This window comes from Suricata suricatta, chromosome 4 (assembly GCF_006229205.1).
Source record: "Suricata suricatta isolate VVHF042 chromosome 4, meerkat_22Aug2017_6uvM2_HiC, whole genome shotgun sequence".
NCBI lineage: Eukaryota > Metazoa > Chordata > Mammalia > Carnivora > Herpestidae > Suricata > Suricata suricatta.
The window spans coordinates 112,594,369-112,614,617 of NC_043703.1; the positions used below are offsets into that span (position 1 = coordinate 112,594,369).

At 45.0% G+C, this 20,249-nt stretch overlaps 1 protein-coding gene across 4 annotated transcripts in view; it reads left to right on the forward strand.

Moving 5' to 3' along the window:
- The window catches only part of ARHGAP25 (Rho GTPase activating protein 25), an 86,654-nt gene that overhangs the window by 49,803 nt on the left and 16,602 nt on the right, over window positions 1–20,249 (forward strand). For 3 of the 4 annotated variants that reach the window (XM_029937505.1, XM_029937507.1, XM_029937508.1), the window contains 2 exons: window positions 4,641–4,757; window positions 17,924–18,131. In XM_029937505.1, coding sequence (XP_029793365.1) covers window positions 4,641–4,757; window positions 17,924–18,131 — 325 coding nt within the window. The remainder of the gene's footprint in view (window positions 1–4,640; window positions 4,758–17,923; window positions 18,132–20,249) is intronic. The other variant, XM_029937509.1, reaches the window with a different exon arrangement.

The window sequence follows — 20,249 nt, forward strand, 5'->3', positions numbered from 1 at the left end:
GTTCTGAAGCTGAGTGGGACACTAATATTAATTGTTAAAATATGGGGAGCCGGGGTGGCTGGCTCATTGGTTGAACATTCAACTTCAGCTCAGGTCATGATCTCATGGTTCATAGGTTTGAGCCCTGCCTTGGGCTCTGTGCTGACAGCTCAGAGCCTGGAGCCTGCTTCAGATTCTGTGTCTCCCTCTCTCTCTGCTCCTCCCCTGCTCATGCTCTGTCTCCCACTCTCTCTCTCAAAAATAAACATGAAAAGAAAAGAAAAATTGTTAAAATATAAATTGAGTGATGTGAAACTGCCATTTTGGTAGGTCAAAAATCATCTACAATCAATAGTTTACAGTCAATAGTCACATATGGTTCAACACGACTTGATAAGAAATGACAGCCCCAAATATCCGAGCACTTAACACATATCAGGTGCTGAAATTCACCTATTGTGCATGTTAGCAGCGCAGTAGAGGGTGCTCTTTCCTAGGCTAGAGTTACCTTCCTCAAATACATTTGGGGCAAGGGGAGTTTGTCTTACTTTGTCTCGGGGGAATGCCTATTTGTGTGAGCTTCGCATGCAACATTTCATTTGAGGAGGAAGAGAGATGGACTGACCTTCAGATAAGAAAGCAAAGGAGTGCCCTCTGAAAAGGAGACCACCTGTGAAGAGCTGAACTGATAAAAAAAAAAGGTTTTCTTTGTTTTCTAGAGTAATAGCCAGTTTTAAGATTGAATTCTACCTTATAACTTCCTCTAGTTCTCCCCCAAATATCAAACATTTACAAGGCACTAACTATAGATCAGTCACTATACCAACTGTGCCAAGTATACTTCTGCTTCTCCCTGTCTCTGGCTCCTTTGCCGGCCCCAGCCCCGCCAGGAACTCCAGAGCTGCTGGTCAGGCTGTGCAGCCAGCCAGCAGCCACACTGACACAGCAGGGGAGGCTACTGTGCCCTGAGGGGGAGTCCCTTCCCTTAATCGCCTCCTTACCGCGCACTCAAGTCTGCCAGGTGCATGAGAAAGGCAACCGAGCAATGAGTTTAGAGTGCCTGGTGTGTAGCCATGCCGCCCTGTTCTAAATCCTGGCCCTGTCACTTTCTATTTGTGTAGCTATGATCAAGTTATTTAATTTCTTCCTGTCTTTGGTTCTTTATCTTCAAAATGGGGACAGTGATGATGATAGTGAGGATCAAATTTGGCACACTGAGTATTGTGACTGATAGATAGTGCCTTATACATATTTGTTATTTGAGGGATACCTGGAGGAAATTATAATGTAGAAATAAATTCTAAAACTGGCTATTACTACAGAAAACAAAAACAATTTTTTTTTAAGTTCAGCCCTTCCTAGTTGGCCTCCTTGCTAATGGGCACTCCTTTGATTTTTTATTTTATTTTATTTTATTTACTTTATTTATGTTTTAATTTCTTGTCAAGGTAGCAAACATACAGTGTATACAGTGTGCTCTTGGTTTTGGGGGTAGATTCCTGTGATTCGTCGCTTACACACAACCCCCAGCACTCATCCCAACAAGTGCCCTCCTCAATGCCTATCACTCATTTCTCTCCTCCCTCACTGCCCCATCAACCCTCAGTCTGTTTTTTGCATTCAGGAGTCTCTTATGGTTTGCCTCCCTCTCTGTTGGAAAGTATTTTTTCCCTTCCCTTCCCCCATGATCCTGCATTAAGTTTCTCAAGTTCCACATATGAGTGAAAACATATCATATCTGTCCTTCTCTGACTGACTTATTTCACTCAGCATAATACCCTCCAGTTCCATTCATGTTGTTGCAAATGGCAGGATTTCATTCTTTCTCATTGCCAAGTAGTATTCTATTGTATATATAAACCACATCTCCTTTGATTTTTTTTTTAATCTGAAGGCCTGTCCATCTCCCTCTTCCTCCTCAAAGGAAGAGTTTACTTTTTTCAGTCTCTCCTCTCTAAGAAACCCCCTTTCTTTCCCCATAAATTTCTTCTAGTCCTAGGGCCCCTTTCCCAGCACAGTACATGGGATGCAACCATCCATGGTAACATGTGTCCCAGAGCCTGAATTTTCTGTCATGGATAGCCTTACCAAGAGCTCTGGCTACAAATTCGTGGTGGATTTTGCACCAAAAGTCCAGTACCTTTGAAGATTGCTATGCTAAAGTGGGATGAAGATCTAGCCTCTCATTATCACACTTGCTGTGATCTCCTGGTGCTCACGTACACATGTCTCATAAGAACAAACAATTCTAAGGCAATAATTAGGTAGGGAACCCACTTTACTAAAGGAGCCATGATTCTCAAGTCTTCACCCAACTTAATGTGAGGCACTCTTTATATTATGATGTAGAGAATTTTTAGTTCCTCTTTTTTCATGTTCTTATACAAGATGATTTCAGGGGCCAATGCGGGCATAGGAAATGGCCTTTCTACTCAGGACCCTCTCTCTGTGATCACCAGTGTTAGTGGCACAAAAGCCATAGAGAAGACTTTCACTGTATTCATGCTATGTTTTCTTTATTTGGGAAAGACAGAAACTTAGGACAAGCTTCCCTCTCCCTACTTACCTCTAGCAGAATAACCATCTGTTCTCTTTCCACCCAAAGGAAGTCATCAGGGATAGAGAGAATTATTCCTTCTGTGGCATTTAATTCTTATACTGCCTTGTGGGATGTTACAAGTTTATTGAGTACCTGCTATGAGCCAGGCACTATTGTAGAAATTAGGAATCCAGAAGAGAAGAAGACAGCCTACATGTAGCTTACAGTCTAATGGGACAGACTGACAACAAACCAAATAAATGAGTAAATGAAATAGTTTTTATGATGGAATAAGCACAATGGGAAAAATTAAAGAAAAAAAAAGAAAAAAATTCTGGTTGAAGTACGGATGGTGGTGGTTCAGTTATCACTTTGAATTGAGCAGGCACTCCAATGTGCCCAACATTAATTGTTTTGTAGGGCAACAAAAGATGTTTGAATTCCCTTTGGTTTTGATCTCTTGAGCCTATCTAATATCATGGAGCTTCACCTTCTTCACCCTTTGGGATCAGAATCCATCTTGTATTCAGGTCATTGGCTTTTTTGACCAGAAAGGTCAGTCCATATAAGCCCTGGCCATTCAGGAGCATCCTGAGAGCTGGATGTGTCTCAGTGAGGTAGAGGCAAAACTAAAAGATCTCCCAGGAATCAGGGTAAACTGAAAAGGCATGTTTTTGATAACACAGTAGAGTAGAGAATAGGTATTGTGGAGAAGAGTGCCAGATTAATTTTTGGCCAAGGTCAAATTGAAAGCAGTAAGGGCTAGTGGTGATTATTTGGAGAGAGACCAGGGGCCTTGCCTTGAGTTTGGTGGCAACTTACTGGGTTCCAATGGGCAGGTCTCTTTGCATCTCTGGACTTGAGTTCCATTAGCTGTAGAGTAGAAATGATACTAAAGCCCATTCTATTTCAAAGGGATATTGTGATTTCTGCAGGATTCTTTACTTTTGCCCTTAACACCTTTTACTTCTCATTTTACTTCTGGAAACACCTAGCTCACAGGAATGAATGGTCAAGGGCCTCTGTGGTCTGACTGGTCAGAAGAGCTGATCACCCAATGATACAATGGATTCAGAATCAGGTTGTCCCAAAGCATAAAAGAAGGTGGAGCTCAGTGATATTAACATAAGCTTTGAAAGGAAACCAAAGGGAATTTGAAAGTCTTTTGTTGCTCTGCAAGAAAATACAGGTTTGGGCCCAACTAGGGGGCCAGAGCAGGCTTTTTTTTTTTTTTTGAGAGAAATGCCCTGACATTGTGAGAAGAATGGATTTATGTTTACACAGACATTTTGAAATATAATAGTATCCTGTAATTGAAAGGGATTGCTATTATGTTCTTGCCCTTCCCAAGACCTATATTTGAGGCTTTTCTGCCCCCTCTCTTCTCCCTCTCTGTTCCAGTTTTTCTTTTTATCACTTTCTCTTTCTTTCTCTTAGTAATCTCTCCTCCCTCCACCCCCTTGTCATTTCCACCACTCTTTTATCCATTTGGTAACAAGAACCCAGGAAATATTACAATGTCTGTGCATAATCATGGAATTAAATTGAAATTGGTAAGAGAAGTCTTAACAAGCTTTATTTGCCCATCAATTATGTATGGAAAGCCTACCATGTGCAATGCCTTGTGTAGGCAGGAGAGTAGAAATTCTGAATAGAAGGCACTGATTTTGTGAGGAAGACACACATGTGCTCATTGTCCCTTTCTCCTGAGTTGCTGTTACCCTTCCCATCTCAACAGCTTAGCTCATGAATAGCTCAGGGAAATATTTGTGAAGGACTAAAGTCCATCTGATACAAGCTGAGCCTGTCTCCTCTAACACTGACATTGCCCCTTGAACTTCCTCTTCCTTTCTGGTAGGAAATGGCTTCTGTCCTCCATGGGAGCAGATCTCAGCCCAAAGCATCCCAGTTGCAAACCATTGGTGCTCAATGATTTATCTATAGAAGTAGAGTTTCAGGTGCATACCTATTCAGTTCCCTTGAGGATAAAGTGGATAATGCTTTTGTGTTGTTTGGTTGTTAATCGAACCAAGGAAGCAGCTGAAGTTTGGCTTCCCTTCGCTTTCCTTGTCCCAGCCTCTTAACACTTGAAGACCTTCATTAGTGTTACTTCTTCCTCCAGCCTCATGGGACCAGAGTCGCACTGGACAGGACTCCTATGTCCTCATGGCCAGCTCTCAGGCGGAGATGGAGGAGTGGGTTAAATTCCTTAGGAGAGTCGCTGGCACGCCCTCCGGAGGTAAGGACCCTGCAGGCTTGCCTGGGCAGGTGTCTGTGACATCTCAAAGATGGGAAGTTGGTAACTCCAGACATGATCCGTCCTTGAACAATGTTCAAGGGAGACCACCTGAGGACAACTCTGAGGCCATGCTCATTGCCAAGCATCTAGCTTCCTACCCTGCATGATCTCAGAGAGCCAACTCTAGATTAGCTGGGCAGACTGCAGCCCTTTGTACCTCATCGACAAATATATGTGATGCCCTGAAGCAGCCCTTTCTCCTCTCTGGGCTGCAGTGTAAAATGGATGTGTTGGACCAGTTGACCTCAATCCCCAGCAGCACCAACATTCTGCAGCATCATGATTCTGCCCAGTTATGGGCTTGTGGGGCCAGAGAGGGTGAATGGCAAGAGCTCTGCTGAAAGCTAAGAGGAGGTGATCAGCACAGGGCAGTGAAGAGGCTGGCCAGAGTGGGGGCCGCTCAGACTGGGAGAGGTTCAGGAGATGCGTCCAGACTCTCAGGTTCTCGGCGAATTTAGGGTGAGCACTTTTCTGGGTTTCATGACTCAGGTGTTTGAGTTTTCTGGGAAACCTGGAGTTGGGTCCACAGTAGAGAAAAAAAACACTGTGGGGGAAAAAATCTGCAATTAACAAGCAAGTGAATCCAATGTGTGTTTTTCCCTTTTATAAAAATATTAAGAACTGATAGGGGCGATCTCCACTGACCACTTTCCTTCAACTGTTTAGGAACACACTTATTTGTGTCAACTCCAGGATAACTGTATATAATTGTTTATCAACGGTGCTGACTGTTATTCTGGAAATCATGGCAATGGGGGGGTGCTCTTACAGCCCAAATATTAAATATTAGTTGGATTCCCCAATGGTTTCTTTAAAAAAATTATGAGCACCATAACAATTTTGTGAAAATTTGAAAAATATGGGAAAACAATCACCCCTGAAGCTACCAGAGGAATTCTTGTTTTCCATCCAGTTGATATTCAGAGGTACATTCCTTTTTTTCTTTTCTCAGAATGACAAGCATAGAATTTATACAATTTAATATCTTTTATTTTATAGCTAAAGGGGTTTTCCTATGTTGTCGGATATTCTTAATTGACTCATTTCAGGGATTATTTGGTTACAAAAAATATAAATCGCATCCAATAATGTTCAGCAACAAAGGATTTACTGGGTAGGTACACTAGTTGCTCAAAGAATCCAAGGGAGACGTGGTAAGAGGGCTCAAGGGATTGGGGCCCGAGAACTGGACCATCAGGCCAGAACTTATCCTGTCGGTTTCTCTGGGGCCACGAAGCTTCACATTCTGCTTTTCTCCGCCTGTTTTTGGGTCGTTAGCAGCACTCTCGCACCTACTCCTGGCCCAATCCAGCTGTGCCAACCCCAGTTTTCCTGTACCTCTTCCTTAAGCACAGCAGAGTCTGAGCTCAGCCTCCACCACGCATTCCAGACTCCTGAGAAAGAGCATCCACCTGGTTAGCTGGGGGCCGGAGACCACTTGCAGACTCAGGAGTTGGGGCAGGGAGGCCGTCCTGTGGCTGGTGAGCTGCTCTGCAGGGGCTGGGAGAGAAGTTACTGATAGGACACCCAAACTCAAGAGTGCCTGCCACAGCCATCAGGAGCAGCCACATCTTATTACAAAAAGAATAGCCTTGTTTCATTAACCATTTCCCAGTTCCTAAACACAATGTTTTTTTTTTTTTTACTATGCTAATCAGTCCAAGATGAGGTGTTTATTTATGAAAGCCTGAATGATCTTAGCTGTGACCCTCCATATTGCCCTGGATTATGAGGCTGTGAGCCCTCTTGACATTTCCTGCTTTCCTCAGTCCAGAGCGTTAGGCAGCCTGCACTGACAAGGGTAGTGGACGTTGCCTAATTATGCACTTATTCTGGGTCAAAATGCTGTCCTTGCACTGTGAACAGCCCCTGTGCCTTAAATGGTGTGAGGCTCAGCCTTACCATGGTGAGCTGCTGTACTAGGTCCTAATCCACAGGAGGATTTCTTTCTTACCCCACCTCAAAAGGCCACCAATTGAGAAGCAAGTCAAGCATAAATCCTGTAGTCAGGGGAAAGTCCAAGGAAGAAGAAATAAGAGCACAGCATATTTATTTATTCAAAGAACAGTATTTGCCTCTGATGTGGCATTTCAGATGTTTCTGAAGCCTCTCATGGAATCTGACTGCTAGATCTCAGTATGAGAAGGCATTTTAAGACTGAGGCCACGAGGGAAGCCAGACATTTGTTCTTCCTGTTTGTAAGTCAGGAAACTTGTGTCCTGAGGAAGTAGATGATTAGTCTGAGGGGCCCAGCGGCCGAGGAGCAGGGCTGAGGTTCCTGATTCTGTAGGCAGCTGTAATCACAGGCCGGCCCTCTTGTAAAGTGCTTCTGATCTGTTTCCACTAGGTCTGCAACCATTGAAAGTCACTGAGATGTGTTGCCACTGTGTCTTTCCGGCCCTTCCTGAAGCTTTCTATGGCTTTTCCCACAAGAACTGCTTCCTTCTTACCATCTTTACCACCGCCATTCTGGTTGAGGGGCCATTCTGTTGTGTCTGAATTACAGTGATGGTCCCCAGACCAACTTCTTTTGCTCTTCCCCAAACATCCTAAGCATGTTCCTGCCTCAGGCACATTGCTGTTTGCTCTGTGTGGAATCTTCTTTCTCCAATAGCTGTGTGGCTTGGTACCTTGCTTTTTGCAGGCCTTTGCTCAAACATCACCTCAGTGAGCCTTTCCCTAATCATCCCACTTGACACTGAACCCCTTCCTTGCCCTACCCCCAGCTCTCCCTATCTCTCTTTTCTGCTTATTTTTCTCCTTAGTACTACCCTCTTATAACATGCTAAATATTTTACTCATTTGTTCATAGTTGGCCTCCCCTGGCTAGAAGGAAACCTTCCTTCTACTTTGCAGTAATTTTTTTTTCTGTTTCATTCAGTGTGGGATCCCAGAATCTAAACAGTGCCTGGCACAGTAGATGCGAAGGAATGGCCTTCTCTTCCTATGGCAGTACTATGTTCTACTCCCATTGGCTCTCCTCTTTGCTAAATAACCATCTAGAAAATTATTTGGTCTATGGGTTGGTGCCTCTAGAATGATCTCCCTACAAGGGTGGTGATGGTGAGCTTTGCTCTTTATGGTTTGTAGACCCCATAGAGAATCTGATAAAAGCTATGGAAAATCTCCCTGGGAATATGTTCAGACACAGCAATTTTGTGTTCAACTGCATTGAACTGCAGATGTCCGTAGTCCATGCGTATGATCCAGATAATGAGTCCAAACTGTTCTAAAAGTCATTCCAGTAACAATTTTGCTGAGCCAAGACCATTTTTGCCCCAGTCTCTTTCTGGCTCCCTTTCTCCCTTGACAATAGAAAAAGCCCACATAGTTCCCATGGCAAATCCAACTTTTTCCCCTTGGCTCCTCCTGCCTCATAGTTGGCTCTGAATATACCTCTCACCTTGTCTCATTCTGTGACCAATTCCAACGTATTCCTCCACACATCCCAGAAATTCTTGGACACCAGCTGGATATCCTACAATTTAACTCAACTCTGACGCTATCTACCTAAAGATAACATCAGATTCCATAGGCTAAGGGCTCAGTCTTGCAGGACGTGTCCCCTTCCATGAATTTCAGGTGCCAGATTCAAGTCCAGATTGTCACCTGTACTTCTGACCCAATGGCTATAGATTGGAGGTTCCAATGATCCCCTCCTTGGGTTCAGTTAATTTGCTAGAGGGACTCACAGAATTGAGGAAAGCAGTTTACTTATTACATCATCAGTTTATGATAAAAGGATATAACTTAGAATGGCCACATGGAAGAGATGTATGGGCCAAGGTGTGGTGAAGGCCCCCTCCAGGAGTACCACTGTCCTCCAAATCTCCACATATTCATCAACCCAGAAATTCTCCAAACCCCATCCTTTTGGGCTTTTATGGAGGCTTTATTGCATCTGCATGATTGATTAAATCATGGGCCATTGGTGATTGAACTCAATCTCCAGCACCTGCTGGGACTGAATGCTCTAACCTAGTAATTACTAGGCTGATGCCACTAGTCAAGCAGCCCCTTATCCTAGGTGCCTTTCAAAACTCATCTCATTAACGTTACAAAAGATACCTTTATCTCTCTTATGACAGGAAATCCCTCGAGTTTTAGTTAGGAGTTCTGTGCCAGGAAATGCGTGAAACAACAAAAATACATTCTTATTATAAATCACAATGGAAAGCAGCACTTGGTGCACCTGGGTGTTCTGGCCTTTTTCTTTGTAGCCAGCCAATTTATCTCTTTTTTGCCCCACTATTCTTTCCAAAGGTCCTGGCTGGAAAAGTTAGATTAATTTTTTTTTCCAGAAGCTCTGGATGCCATTCCAAGTTTTCCTGATTTAAGTAGAAGAAAGAGAAGAGAGGTGATCACATCTGGACTTCTAGTGACTTGTCCCTTGGCTCACAGCTGCCCCTTTTCTATAAACCACCCCCTCCCTGAGGAGGAGAGCTGTGTCTTCTCAGGTTCCCCACATTGAAACCAGGTCTCTGCCCCACTCCCAGAGAGCAGGCAAGCCACATTGCAAATTGCTGTCTAGTGGGAACCTGCTCTGCTCTCTTGCTCTGGAGGCTGGCCTCTCCGTCTCTTTCTCAGGCTACTGCAGGGTATGTAAGCACTGCACTGAATCATGCATAGCTCTGCTCTGACCAACCCGGTTGTAAGACCTGGGGCAAGTCCCATGTTTTAAGTGTCTCTGTGTTTGCCAACACTAGGCATAGAGGATATAAACATTGTGCTTTTACATGCCGTGGGTTCCTTTCCTTCTTCTCATTTCTTAAGTTGTCTGCATCTTTCAGAGCATGATTTCACAATCTACAGCAGGGTTTAGCCTGTGGGGGTGTGCCTTCTCTGTGATTCATTGTTTTTCTTTTAGCTAGAGCTAAACTGGACATTACAAAGGATGATATTTACTTATTTTTGGTAATCCCCCTCTCCCCGGATCCTAACACAAGACACAAGCCAGTAATTTATTTATCCATTTACCAACAAATATTTCTTGAGCATGTGTCATGTGCCAAGTGCTGTGCTAGCCCTGGGGGTACAACAATGAGAAAAAGACTAAGTCACCTCTTTCGAGGAGCACACAGTCTAAGAGAAGACACAGAAATGAATCAATCTCCAAACCATAACGTTACAACGGTGAAAAGTACCATGAAGGAAGAACACATAATGCACAGTGGGGGTAAAATGTCCTTGTCAAGAAGTTCAGGGGAAGCTTCCCTGAACTAGTGATGAGTAAGCTTAAATCTGAAGGGTCAGTGGAGGCTAAATAGGCAGAGGAGGGGGAAGAGGAACAATATATTCCTTAATCAGAGGAATAGCATATACCGAGGTCCTGTGACAGAAAGGAGAACAGGCTCTAGAGTAAGAGGAAAGTGAAAACAGTAAACATAGCTTGCTAAAGTGTTGGTCTTCATCCTAAGGTGGCTTAGATGAGGGTGGTAGTGGTGATGATGAAGAGAAGTAAGCAGGTTTGCACAGTGTTTCAGAGGTAACATTGCCATGATATGGGAGTGAATGTGAACTGGAAAGAGAATGTGGTGTTAATCAAGTCCTTGATTCCCGGCCTGTGAGTGAATGGAGGGATGAACATTTGGCTGGCGGCATCCTGGCATTACTCCTCCTGGCAATCCTTCCTTGCCCCTGCCTGTCCCTTCATGATGCTAAGAGTCCATTTCAAGTCTCCTGGGCATGCCTGGCAGGGTTGCTGCACTATTTGCTAAAATCTTCTCAGCGGGAGGGGGGAAATCATCCCAGTTTACCCAACAACCCACTTCCAAGATCATTCTTTCTGAAGCCTGACTGAGCCACATGCAACTCTGAAAGCATTTCCAGAGAAGGGTGGGCTGGCTTCATCAACACTAAGTGAAATCCTGTGTTCCTGCCAGACACTTTGATATATGAAGCAATGCTGGTAAGGGCTTGTGTGGAAGATTTTTTTTTTTTTAACTCACCTCCATAGTATCCCTTGAATGGCAGTTGACAATTAGCTGTTAAGTAAAAGGAGGCACTTATTTTTATTGCGAGCCCTGACAGCTTTATGTTCACTCTTTAAAAGCCAGGACTCATGTGTATAAAGGTGAGTGGGGAGGGGAAGAGGTGTGGGAAGGAGGAAGGGAGGGCCAGGGGCAGGTGCCGACAGATCCCATGATTTCCTGGAGTCAGAACCTGAGCAGTATTTACAAGCATGTGCTGATCTGGAAGCGAGAGAAGATGGTGTTTCCAGGTTGGAGAGGAGGGAAGGCGTGAGGCTGGCCCTGCAGAGACTGTGATTCCTTGGCCCCCCCCATGCCTCATACTCTTAGGACGCCGCGGTGGGACCCAGGCTGTGGCTTTTCTTCCCTGGCACTGCACTTTTGCTGGAATTTCAGGAAGAAAACACTCAAGCACCGGAAGAAAGGTATTTTGTCCCTATTTTGCGATTCAATTTTTCCACTAAAGGACACTTTGCCCAGCTCCCCTTCCCTCTCCTGCAGAGATGGGGATGGTCCTGGACCTGAGCTCCTGGGAGGCAGGTACCAGTGCTGGGCCAGTGGGAAAGGGGGGGCAGGAGTGGGGCTGGCCCTCCAGGGCACCTGGGCTGAACCAGAAGGGGGGGAGGGGCCCTTGTCCTGAAACTAGTAGCATCTGTGTGATAAGGAAGGGAGGATGAGGTTAGAAAGGAGGTGACAGCAAATCTTTCCACTTTCACTTCCCTACAGTAGCTCAGTGTCCTGGGGCTGCCTAGCAAATCTGAGGAGGAGGCTTAGAGGTAAAGGGTGGAGGATGGCCCATGAGCAGAGATTAGGCAGCTCCCTATGCCTTTCTTTTTCCCCTTGAGACTTAGTGATGTCTGAAATTTTACCTAGACAGTTGTATTCTGCTGGCTTTAAACAAGAGAAATTAAAGTGTTGAATTTAGAATCATGGGGCAAATATGACAGTGGACAAATTCCTAATCTGTTTTAATTTATCTGTCTGTAAAGTGGAACAATAATATCTATGTTGTAGGGCTCTTCTGAGGACTAAACAAGAGCACACATGAAAACCTTTAGGGTGCATAAAGTTAGCTTAATTAATCAAATGTGTTAATATTATAATATTATGTTATATATTATAATTAATCAATTAAGATTTGTACCCATGAAGATGGCAATGCCTCTATTAACAGTGACTGGTCCAATGTGAGGAGCAGTTCTGAGTGAATGACTGGCAGGCCGAAGGCAGGAAGAGCAGGGGCACCAGTTCTCTGAAGGAGTGGGTGTAGCCTGGGAGGCATGGCGCCCATGATGGAGGAGCCCGGGCTAGAGAGTGGTCTCTGAAGGCCTCCCACCCTACTGTCTGCTATCTTCCTCCTTCCTTAGTTCCCCTGGGGTCTAAGCCGTTTCATGTTCACCCAGGATCAGAGGGGGTGATCAGGACTGAGAAGTCAGAGGTACGTGCAATTCAGGATTGGGCCTTTGGGGTTCAGGGAGGTACTCCAAACTCCTCATATGTGATTTGAGATGGAGAGTGACAAAGCCTGATTGAGACAAACTAAAGAAAACCAGGATGGTCTTTCTCTCCTGTTGGTTCTACTGTCTCTCCAGCCTGTAGTGTCCATTTCTTGTTGGAGGAAATAGCTCTGACTGACTTCCATGCTGGAGGTGTGCAGTTTGGTGTCTTCATTGTATGGGTGATATGAAAGCAGCGGGCGTGCTAAGGAGCATGTGAGGATGGGGGAAGGAAGTTTCGGGACACTCCAATGTTCAGAGGTCAGGGGGAAATGGAAGAATCATCTGCGGAGGCTGAGGAAGTGTGGCCCATTGAGAACCAAGTGGGAGTGCCAAAAGCCATGTGAAAACTGTCTCGAGAAGGGGTGATTTGCTCTGTCACATGGTGCTGATAGAGCAGTTCGGAGGAAGACTGAGAATTTGAGTCTTAAATTTTAAAAACATAAAGGCCATTGATCTCCTTGACCAGAGCGAGTTTGGAGAAGTGCTGATCAGAGTACTTTCAGGAGAGAAGGGGCGGAGGACGAGAGGAATGGCAGACAGCCGATGACAGCTCTTTGAGGACTGACCCATCATATGCCAGGCTCTGTGCCAGGTCATAAAAATAGATGGTGAACCAGACAAGCTGTCTCACTTTGAGGAGCCCAAAGTCCAGTGGAAGAGAGACATGTTTACAATTAAGCTACATGAGAAGTGGGTGGCAGAGAGGTATACTGGGAGCTCTGTGAGCACAGAAGAGGGAGGGACCAGTCCCTCTGAGAAGATAGTTGGAACTTCTGCTCTAGGAAGATTAGGTTTCCAGGTGGGGAGAAGGAAAGGTATTAGCTCCAGAGTTTTCAAAAGCAAAGACCTTTTTTATTCCATCTGTCATAATCTGCAGCTACCAAAGAGGCAGGTACTTAGTCTGTATTTGCTGCAAGACTGTGCATTCTGGTGGAAGGAATTTGCAGGAAGCAGACTTGCAAAAGAAACCATCACAATAATTTTGACAGTCGCAGCGAGGACAGAGAAGAGAGATGGTTTAATTTAGAAAGTGCTGATCTAGGGCGCCTGGGTGTCTCAGTCCTTGAACCTCTGACTTTGGCTCAGATCCTGCTCTCACAGTTTGTGAGTTTGAGCCCTGCCTAGGGCTTGCTGCCGTCAGTGCAGAGTCCGCTTCAGATTCTCTGTCCCCCTCTCTTTTTGCCCCTCCCCTTCTCATGCTCTCTCTCTTTCACAAAAATGAGTAAAAAAAAATTTTTTAAAGTGCTGATCTGTTTGGAGGGAAAAAGAGGATATTGCAGATAATCCTGATGCTCGCATTTTTGCTAATGAAGTTTGTCAAGTACAGGTACCTTGTGTTAATAGCTTTGTATTCTCCATGCCTAAGAAAGTAAGTGCCTGATGCTTGAGTGATTGACTGAATGCTATTTCCTGGGAAGAAGGCTCCAGGAGAAGCAGTGATTTGGGAGTGTTGGTGATGGGACAAGAGTGAGATTGGAGAAGCCCTGGGAGAACTGCCATTAGATGTTGGGTGAAGGATAGATAGACAGAGAGATAGAAGATAGGTAGGTCTGGCCCAGACATGTGAATTTATGAGTTACCAATTTGTAGGTGATATCCACATGTATGGAATCATATGACCTTTCTCAAAAAGAATGTCTAGAGGGAGGGAGCAGATGAGTTGGAGTATCAAGAAGTGACACACAAAGGAGCAGGTAGAGGAAGAAGCACAGGAAAGGAGAATGCAGACAAGCCAGCAGGCAAATGGGAATAGAATGAAAATGATGGTTTTGTCACTTTGTTGGAAGAAAGTCATGAGGAGAAATGAGAATCTCCTTTCTCTCTTTCATGAGTCTTCAGGGAAGACTAGTGGGGTGTGGAATGAGCCTAGGCCATGTGTGGCCATTAGAAGGGTGCTGGAAATTTTATTGAGTGGATTGGGTGGACAGATGCAGACTTGGGGCACTTGGGTGGCTCAGCCAGCGTCCAACTTTGTTTCAGGTCATGATCTCACAGTTCGTGGGTTCAGGCCTGTATCAGGCTCTGTGCTGACAATTCAGAGCTTGGAGCCTGCTTTAGATTCTGTGTCTCCCTCTCTCTCTGCCCCTCCCCCATCTGTGCTCTCTCTCTCTCTCTCTCTCTCTCTCTCAAAAATAAACAAACATTTAAAAAAAAGAAAGAAGAGAAAGATGCAGACTGATGAAACCAGACTTGATGGGTTGGAAGGTTGAGAGTTTGATAAGTGAAGAAGTAGAGCCTGTGAGGATGGAAGTAGATATATTCTTTATGAGTATACTGATGAAGAGAAGGAAGGCAAGTAGTGGTTATTTGAGAGCTGGGTAGGAGGTTATTGTTTAATAAATTGGCAGACTTAGACTCACTTGGGCTCTTTCAATTGAAAAGAGAAATTTTTAAGATACAAAAGAGAGGGAGTGAAGTCCTGGAAGAGATGCAAAGGGATGGAACCCACATGTCAAAAAAGCAGCATCTTAGAGGAAAGCACAGGATCCTTTTCTTTCTCTGAGAGAAGACAGATAGACAGAGGATGAGGGACAGGAAGGGCAGGGACTGGAGATAAGAGAGTTCACTCATGATGTCCTCCACCTGGGGAAAGAAGTAACAGAGGAGACATGGTCATCTGCTGAGACACAGAGGGAAAAGGAGTGGTGGTGAGAGCAAGAGGAGTGGGAGAGATTCAGAACCAAGGTCTTATAGAGGTTGGGAATATAAGCCTCCATGATATAGAATGCTGTGTTCCCTTGGGGCTCTTGGTGACCTGGTGAAGGCATGGAGCGGGTACTAGGAGTCTGAAGAGCAGAGATGATAGAGGAGATAGGGAGGTTGGGAAGTGGGTTTACTGGTGAGAACGGCATTGCAATAGCTGACTGTGGGGAAGGATAAAGGATGAGCACAGGACAAGGCTGAGAGGGTGGGATGGGGGAAAAAGTTACAGGACTTGCTGCTGAGAGGATTCCAGATCACCTGCAAAACAAAGCATTTGCCTCAGGACCTCAGGAGTGGAGCTCCCATCTGACAGCTCTGACATCTCCATGCAAATCCCCACATTGTATTGGGGTATCTTTCCCAGTCAGCATTCAGAGCACCCCTTGAGCCTAAGTTTCAAGCGCTCTGAAACACATCTGCCTCCCTCCTTGAGGTGCTCCTCAAGGGAATTTTACAGATGCCATCTGGCCTATGTTTTAAGTCAGATTATTTCAAACATTTCCTTCCATATATCTATCCAGCTCCTTTCATAGACATATGGGAACCAAATTCTATATTGTTACTGCCATGGTCTAATTGTTTCTCATTATTTTTAATGTGGTCATTTCATTTTCGTAACTTGAGTATAAGTTCATTGAAAACAAGAACCATATCCTATGTTCTTTTGCCTGTATTACCCATGCCACAGCTTGCTGCTGGCACTCAAGAAAATGTTAATGTGAAGCTGAATTCTTCCACTGAGGAGGTCTCCACTAGAACTTACTTTAAAGAAATGCCAAACTTATCATTAATCATAGAAAGCATTTGCTTAGAGATGAAAAAGACTTTTAAGTAATTTAGCAAAATATGCTACCCACCTTGTGCCAGCCCCTGTGCCAAACACTGGGGATGAACAGAGAGCACCCCCGTATTTCCAACATTGGGGAGCATTGGGTATGGGTACACGTAAATCATCACAGTATGGTGTCTAAAGGCATTGGGATATTTGAAAAGGAATACAGGTGCACAAAATAGGGACAGAGTCTCTCAGACTGGGGTCAAGGAGAGCTTGGCAGACATGATGGTATTTGAGTCAGGCCAAGGAAGACAAATGGAATTCCAGTGGACAAGGAAGGAGAGATGCACAGACTGACCAATGAGAAGACCATCCAATGGTTTTGGGAACATCAGGGTGAGGTGCCTTTGGGGGCATGACAGGAAGTCAGGCTGGAAAGGTAGGTAGGGGCCAGACCAAATGCCAAACTAATGAAGGCCATCCCCCAACTTTCAAACTGTCACCACAGACATATTTAATCAAACAGCGTCACTGAAATGCAATAAGTAAAACAGACAACAGCCCAGCAGATGTGGTTGGGAGTAGGGAATACAGGGACCACTCCCATGCTCAGCTCCCCCCAGATCCACTGCTCTCACCTCCCAGGACCTGAGGGCCTGCACAGGAAGCCCCTAGGACTTTGAGGAGGAGTTTGGAAAATGCTACAGTGACAACTAGGGAAGAAGTGGATGACAAAAACAAGGTTGGGGGCTGGGAGCCTGCTTAGGGAAATTGGAGGTGGTTTAGAAAGGTAGGCAGCAGGAGGGCTTTGCACATGTCAGAAGAGAACCCACAGCTGTCATAGGTGAGAGAGTAGTCCAACCTGGCTTAGGGCAGTGGTGGGGAGTGCCGAGGACACAGTAGATTCAAGAGCTCAGAATGGCTCTGTACAGGTGAAATCCACGTTAGTGAGAGACTGGGTACAGGGCATCAACAAGAGAGCAAACCACGAAGGAAACCAAAGGACTTTGGGAAGCAGTGTCCTGGGAATTGAAGTGGTCAGTGTAGCTGGGTCCTAATTATGACAGAGGGAAAATCAGGCAGAACACAGCTGAAGCCATGACCTGTCTTCTGAGCATCCAGGAACCAAAGGGAATGGGGGCTTGGTGGGGAAAATGGGTAGCCAATGATTGTCCTGATTTGAAAATTAACCTTGTTCTTCTGCTGGGGTGGGGAAATTATAGAGCCAGTACTGACAGGGCTGGGGTTAAGCTGGTCCACACATGCTCTGCTGGAGGCAGCGTAATTTGGAAAAATATTTTTGGACAACAATTTGCATACCACTGAGTCATAAAAATGTTCAAAACACTTGACCTAGTAATTCTACTTGTGAGAATCTGCCCTAAGGGGATAGTTCAAAAGACTGAAAAGCGTATGATCACCCATCCAAATGTTAATTAATTAATTAAGCAATTAATTAGAAATTATACATCGTGCTGAATACATTCCAGGAACTCTGCTAGGTGGATAAGCATATTCACCGTAGCAGTTTTGAAAATAGTAAAACATGATAAACCATCTAAATTATTAAAAATGCTGCAATGGTTTAATCGAGTATGAGACATCTGTGCGATAGACTTATTTTTTAATGCTGTATGACACAAGAAGAATTCAAAACTGCCTGCTCGCTGCTGTGGTTAAGAGTATATTCTCTTGAGTTACTGCCTGGGCTTGAATTCTGACTCCCGGGCCCTGGCACCTGACCTTGGCAAATTCACCAGTGTCTCTAAGGCTCAGTGTCTTTAATAGTAAGGTGAGTATAACAATTCTACTCCCTTGTGGGGTTGCTGTTAAGATGAAATGAGAGCAGGTATGCAAAGTGCGCGGCACAATTTCTAGCACACAACAGGTACTCAGTAAAAGTGATTGTTATTTTAAATATGTAAAACTGTGGATCAAGAAAAAAAGACTTCCAGAGACTCTCCCAAATTTATAACTCCAAGAAATATGGGTAGATTGACTACTATATTTCATTTAGTATCATTGCACTAAAACTTTTGAGATTATACACGACACTGGCAAATCTAGCAATTGGCAAAGAAAGCGCTTTGACCTATCGGTTCCTCCAGTTCCTCCAGTGGAAGTCAGAGTGATGGGAATGTCCTGTTTTTCTCTTCCTAGCTGTGTTTGGCCAGCGTTTGGATGAGACTGTGGCCTATGAGCAGAAGTTTGGCCCCCACCTGGTGCCCATCCTGGTGGAGAAGTGTGCAGAGTTCATCCTCCACCACGGCCTGAATGAAGAGGGCATCTTCCGACTGCCTGGGCAGGACAACCTGGTGAAGCAGCTCAGAGATGCTTTTGATGCCGGGGAGCGGCCCTCCTTTGATAGGTACCCAGTCCTCTCCATGCCTCCCCCTTCCTTATGTGGGTTGGAGGACCTCTCTCTACCAGCTGAGCTCCAGGACTCACACAGAAGTTTCCAAGGCCCTGGCTTGCAACAAAGAGGGCTTTTTATTTTGCTGGCAACTTATGTGAGGAATGAAGTGAACTAGAAGTAGGACCTTGCTGAGCAGTCAAGAGATGTTTAGGATGTAGGGGAGGCCAGGAGCATGATGGGACCTAGCTTAAGCCCACACCGTTGCATAGGAGAGGAACATGGAAGAGCTGAGCTGACTGTGCAGACTTGGTGTGGTAGAGAACATAGCATACCTATACCCGAGGGCTCCAATGCTCTTCCTCAGCTTTCCAGAAATGGCCAGAAGCAGCACTTCTTGTTAGGTTGGGAGACCACAGTCATGTGCAGCTCTGAACTTAGTTCTGAGCCTTTTTGGAGAGAGTACATACCGATATCATGGCAGCCTGGCATCTTCTCACGTCTCCCCTGTGGAGGTTGCCCCGGTTTGGTTGGGACATTTCACTTGTAGTAGCGTTTCTTCTTACCATCGCCTACCTGCCCCACCTCCTTCAGCTACCCAGCCGAGGTTTTCCGGCTTTGCCACAGTCAGCTAGTACAGCGCCCACGCCAACGTTGTACACTCTGCACCTATTGTGCAATATTTGCCCTGGCTGCCTGTGTGCGCTTGTCCCGCTGGCAAGAAAGCACCATTGTTCTTTCCAAATCAGCAGCCCATAAATCAAGAGTGGGGAAGACAGGCCCAAACTCTATCCAGTTTCCAAAGGTTGATATTCCCCCAAGGGTTATTTAGGACCTAAGAATAGGGGTGATCCTGAGAAGATCAGGAACAGCCAACTGCCATTAGCTTCCTCTCCCAACCTCCACCCAGTCACCAGCAATTCCCATTCTCCCTCTGAAGCATCTCTGATACCATCTGTTCAATCCATTCTCACAGCCACTGTCTGAGTTTGGACCACCGCATATCTGTCTCTGCTGCTCTTGGCATGCAGTAGGTTAACTTACCAAGGGTGCTGTATTTTTACAGGAAAGCAACGGGTAGAGTTGTTACTGGAACTATAGTAGTTATGGGCATCAAATTTATGGACCTCTCAGCAGCAATATAAATTGCATTTCATTATCAGGCACCTGATCAATTAAGTTCACCACCTTTTTATATTCAGTTTTCTTCTTATGTTTTTAATTAGCTTTGAGTTGATACAGGTGGGTTGTTGCTAAAGCAATGGGAACAGTCAACCAGAAGGAATAGAGGTGAATGCAGGGGTTTGCCCTACACTTGATTTTATGTTCCTATAAAGTCAGTCTGGGCGGTGGACTCACAGTCTTGGATACCTGTGAAATATTTGGGGCAGGAAGGAGGAAAGTTACCACAGCTTGCCATCGCCTCTCCACCCCCAGAATTATGGAGCAGAGTTTACACACCCAGAAATAGGAAAGGTCACCTGGGGCTCTTCAGAGTCCTCCAAGAACTGATTCTTGGGTCCACATAATCCTTGTGGGTAGTCATCTAGATGCCCTATGTTGGTCATATGTGTGGTTTCACATGAGATCTCCCAAATTGTCTCACTGGAATAAAAAGAAGCAAAGGACCTTTTATTTGGTAGATGCTAGGGCAGAGATATCTGATTCTCATTAAACATATATGAATAAATTTTAAAATCTCTGTTGAGTTTCTGGTGGGCTTGATACTAACCAGCCACAAAGCCAATACACTTCTTTTTTTTCCCATAATATTTTATTGTCAAATTGGTTTCCATACAACACCCAGTGCTCTTCCCCATAAGTGCCCTCCACCATCACCACCACCTCTTTTCCCCCCTCTCCCTTCCCCTTCAACTCTCAGTTCATTTTCAGCATTCAATAGTCTCTCAAGTTTTGCATCCCTCTCTCTCCCCAACTCTCTTCTGCTTCCCCTGGTCCTCCATTAGGTTTCTCCTGTTTTCCTGTTAGACCTATGAGTGCAAACATATGGTTTCTGTCCTTCTCTGCCTGGCTTATTTCGCTTAGCATGACACCCTCAAGGTCCATCCACTTTCCTACAAATGGCCATATGTCATTCTTTCTCATTGCCATGTAGTATTCCATCGTGTATAT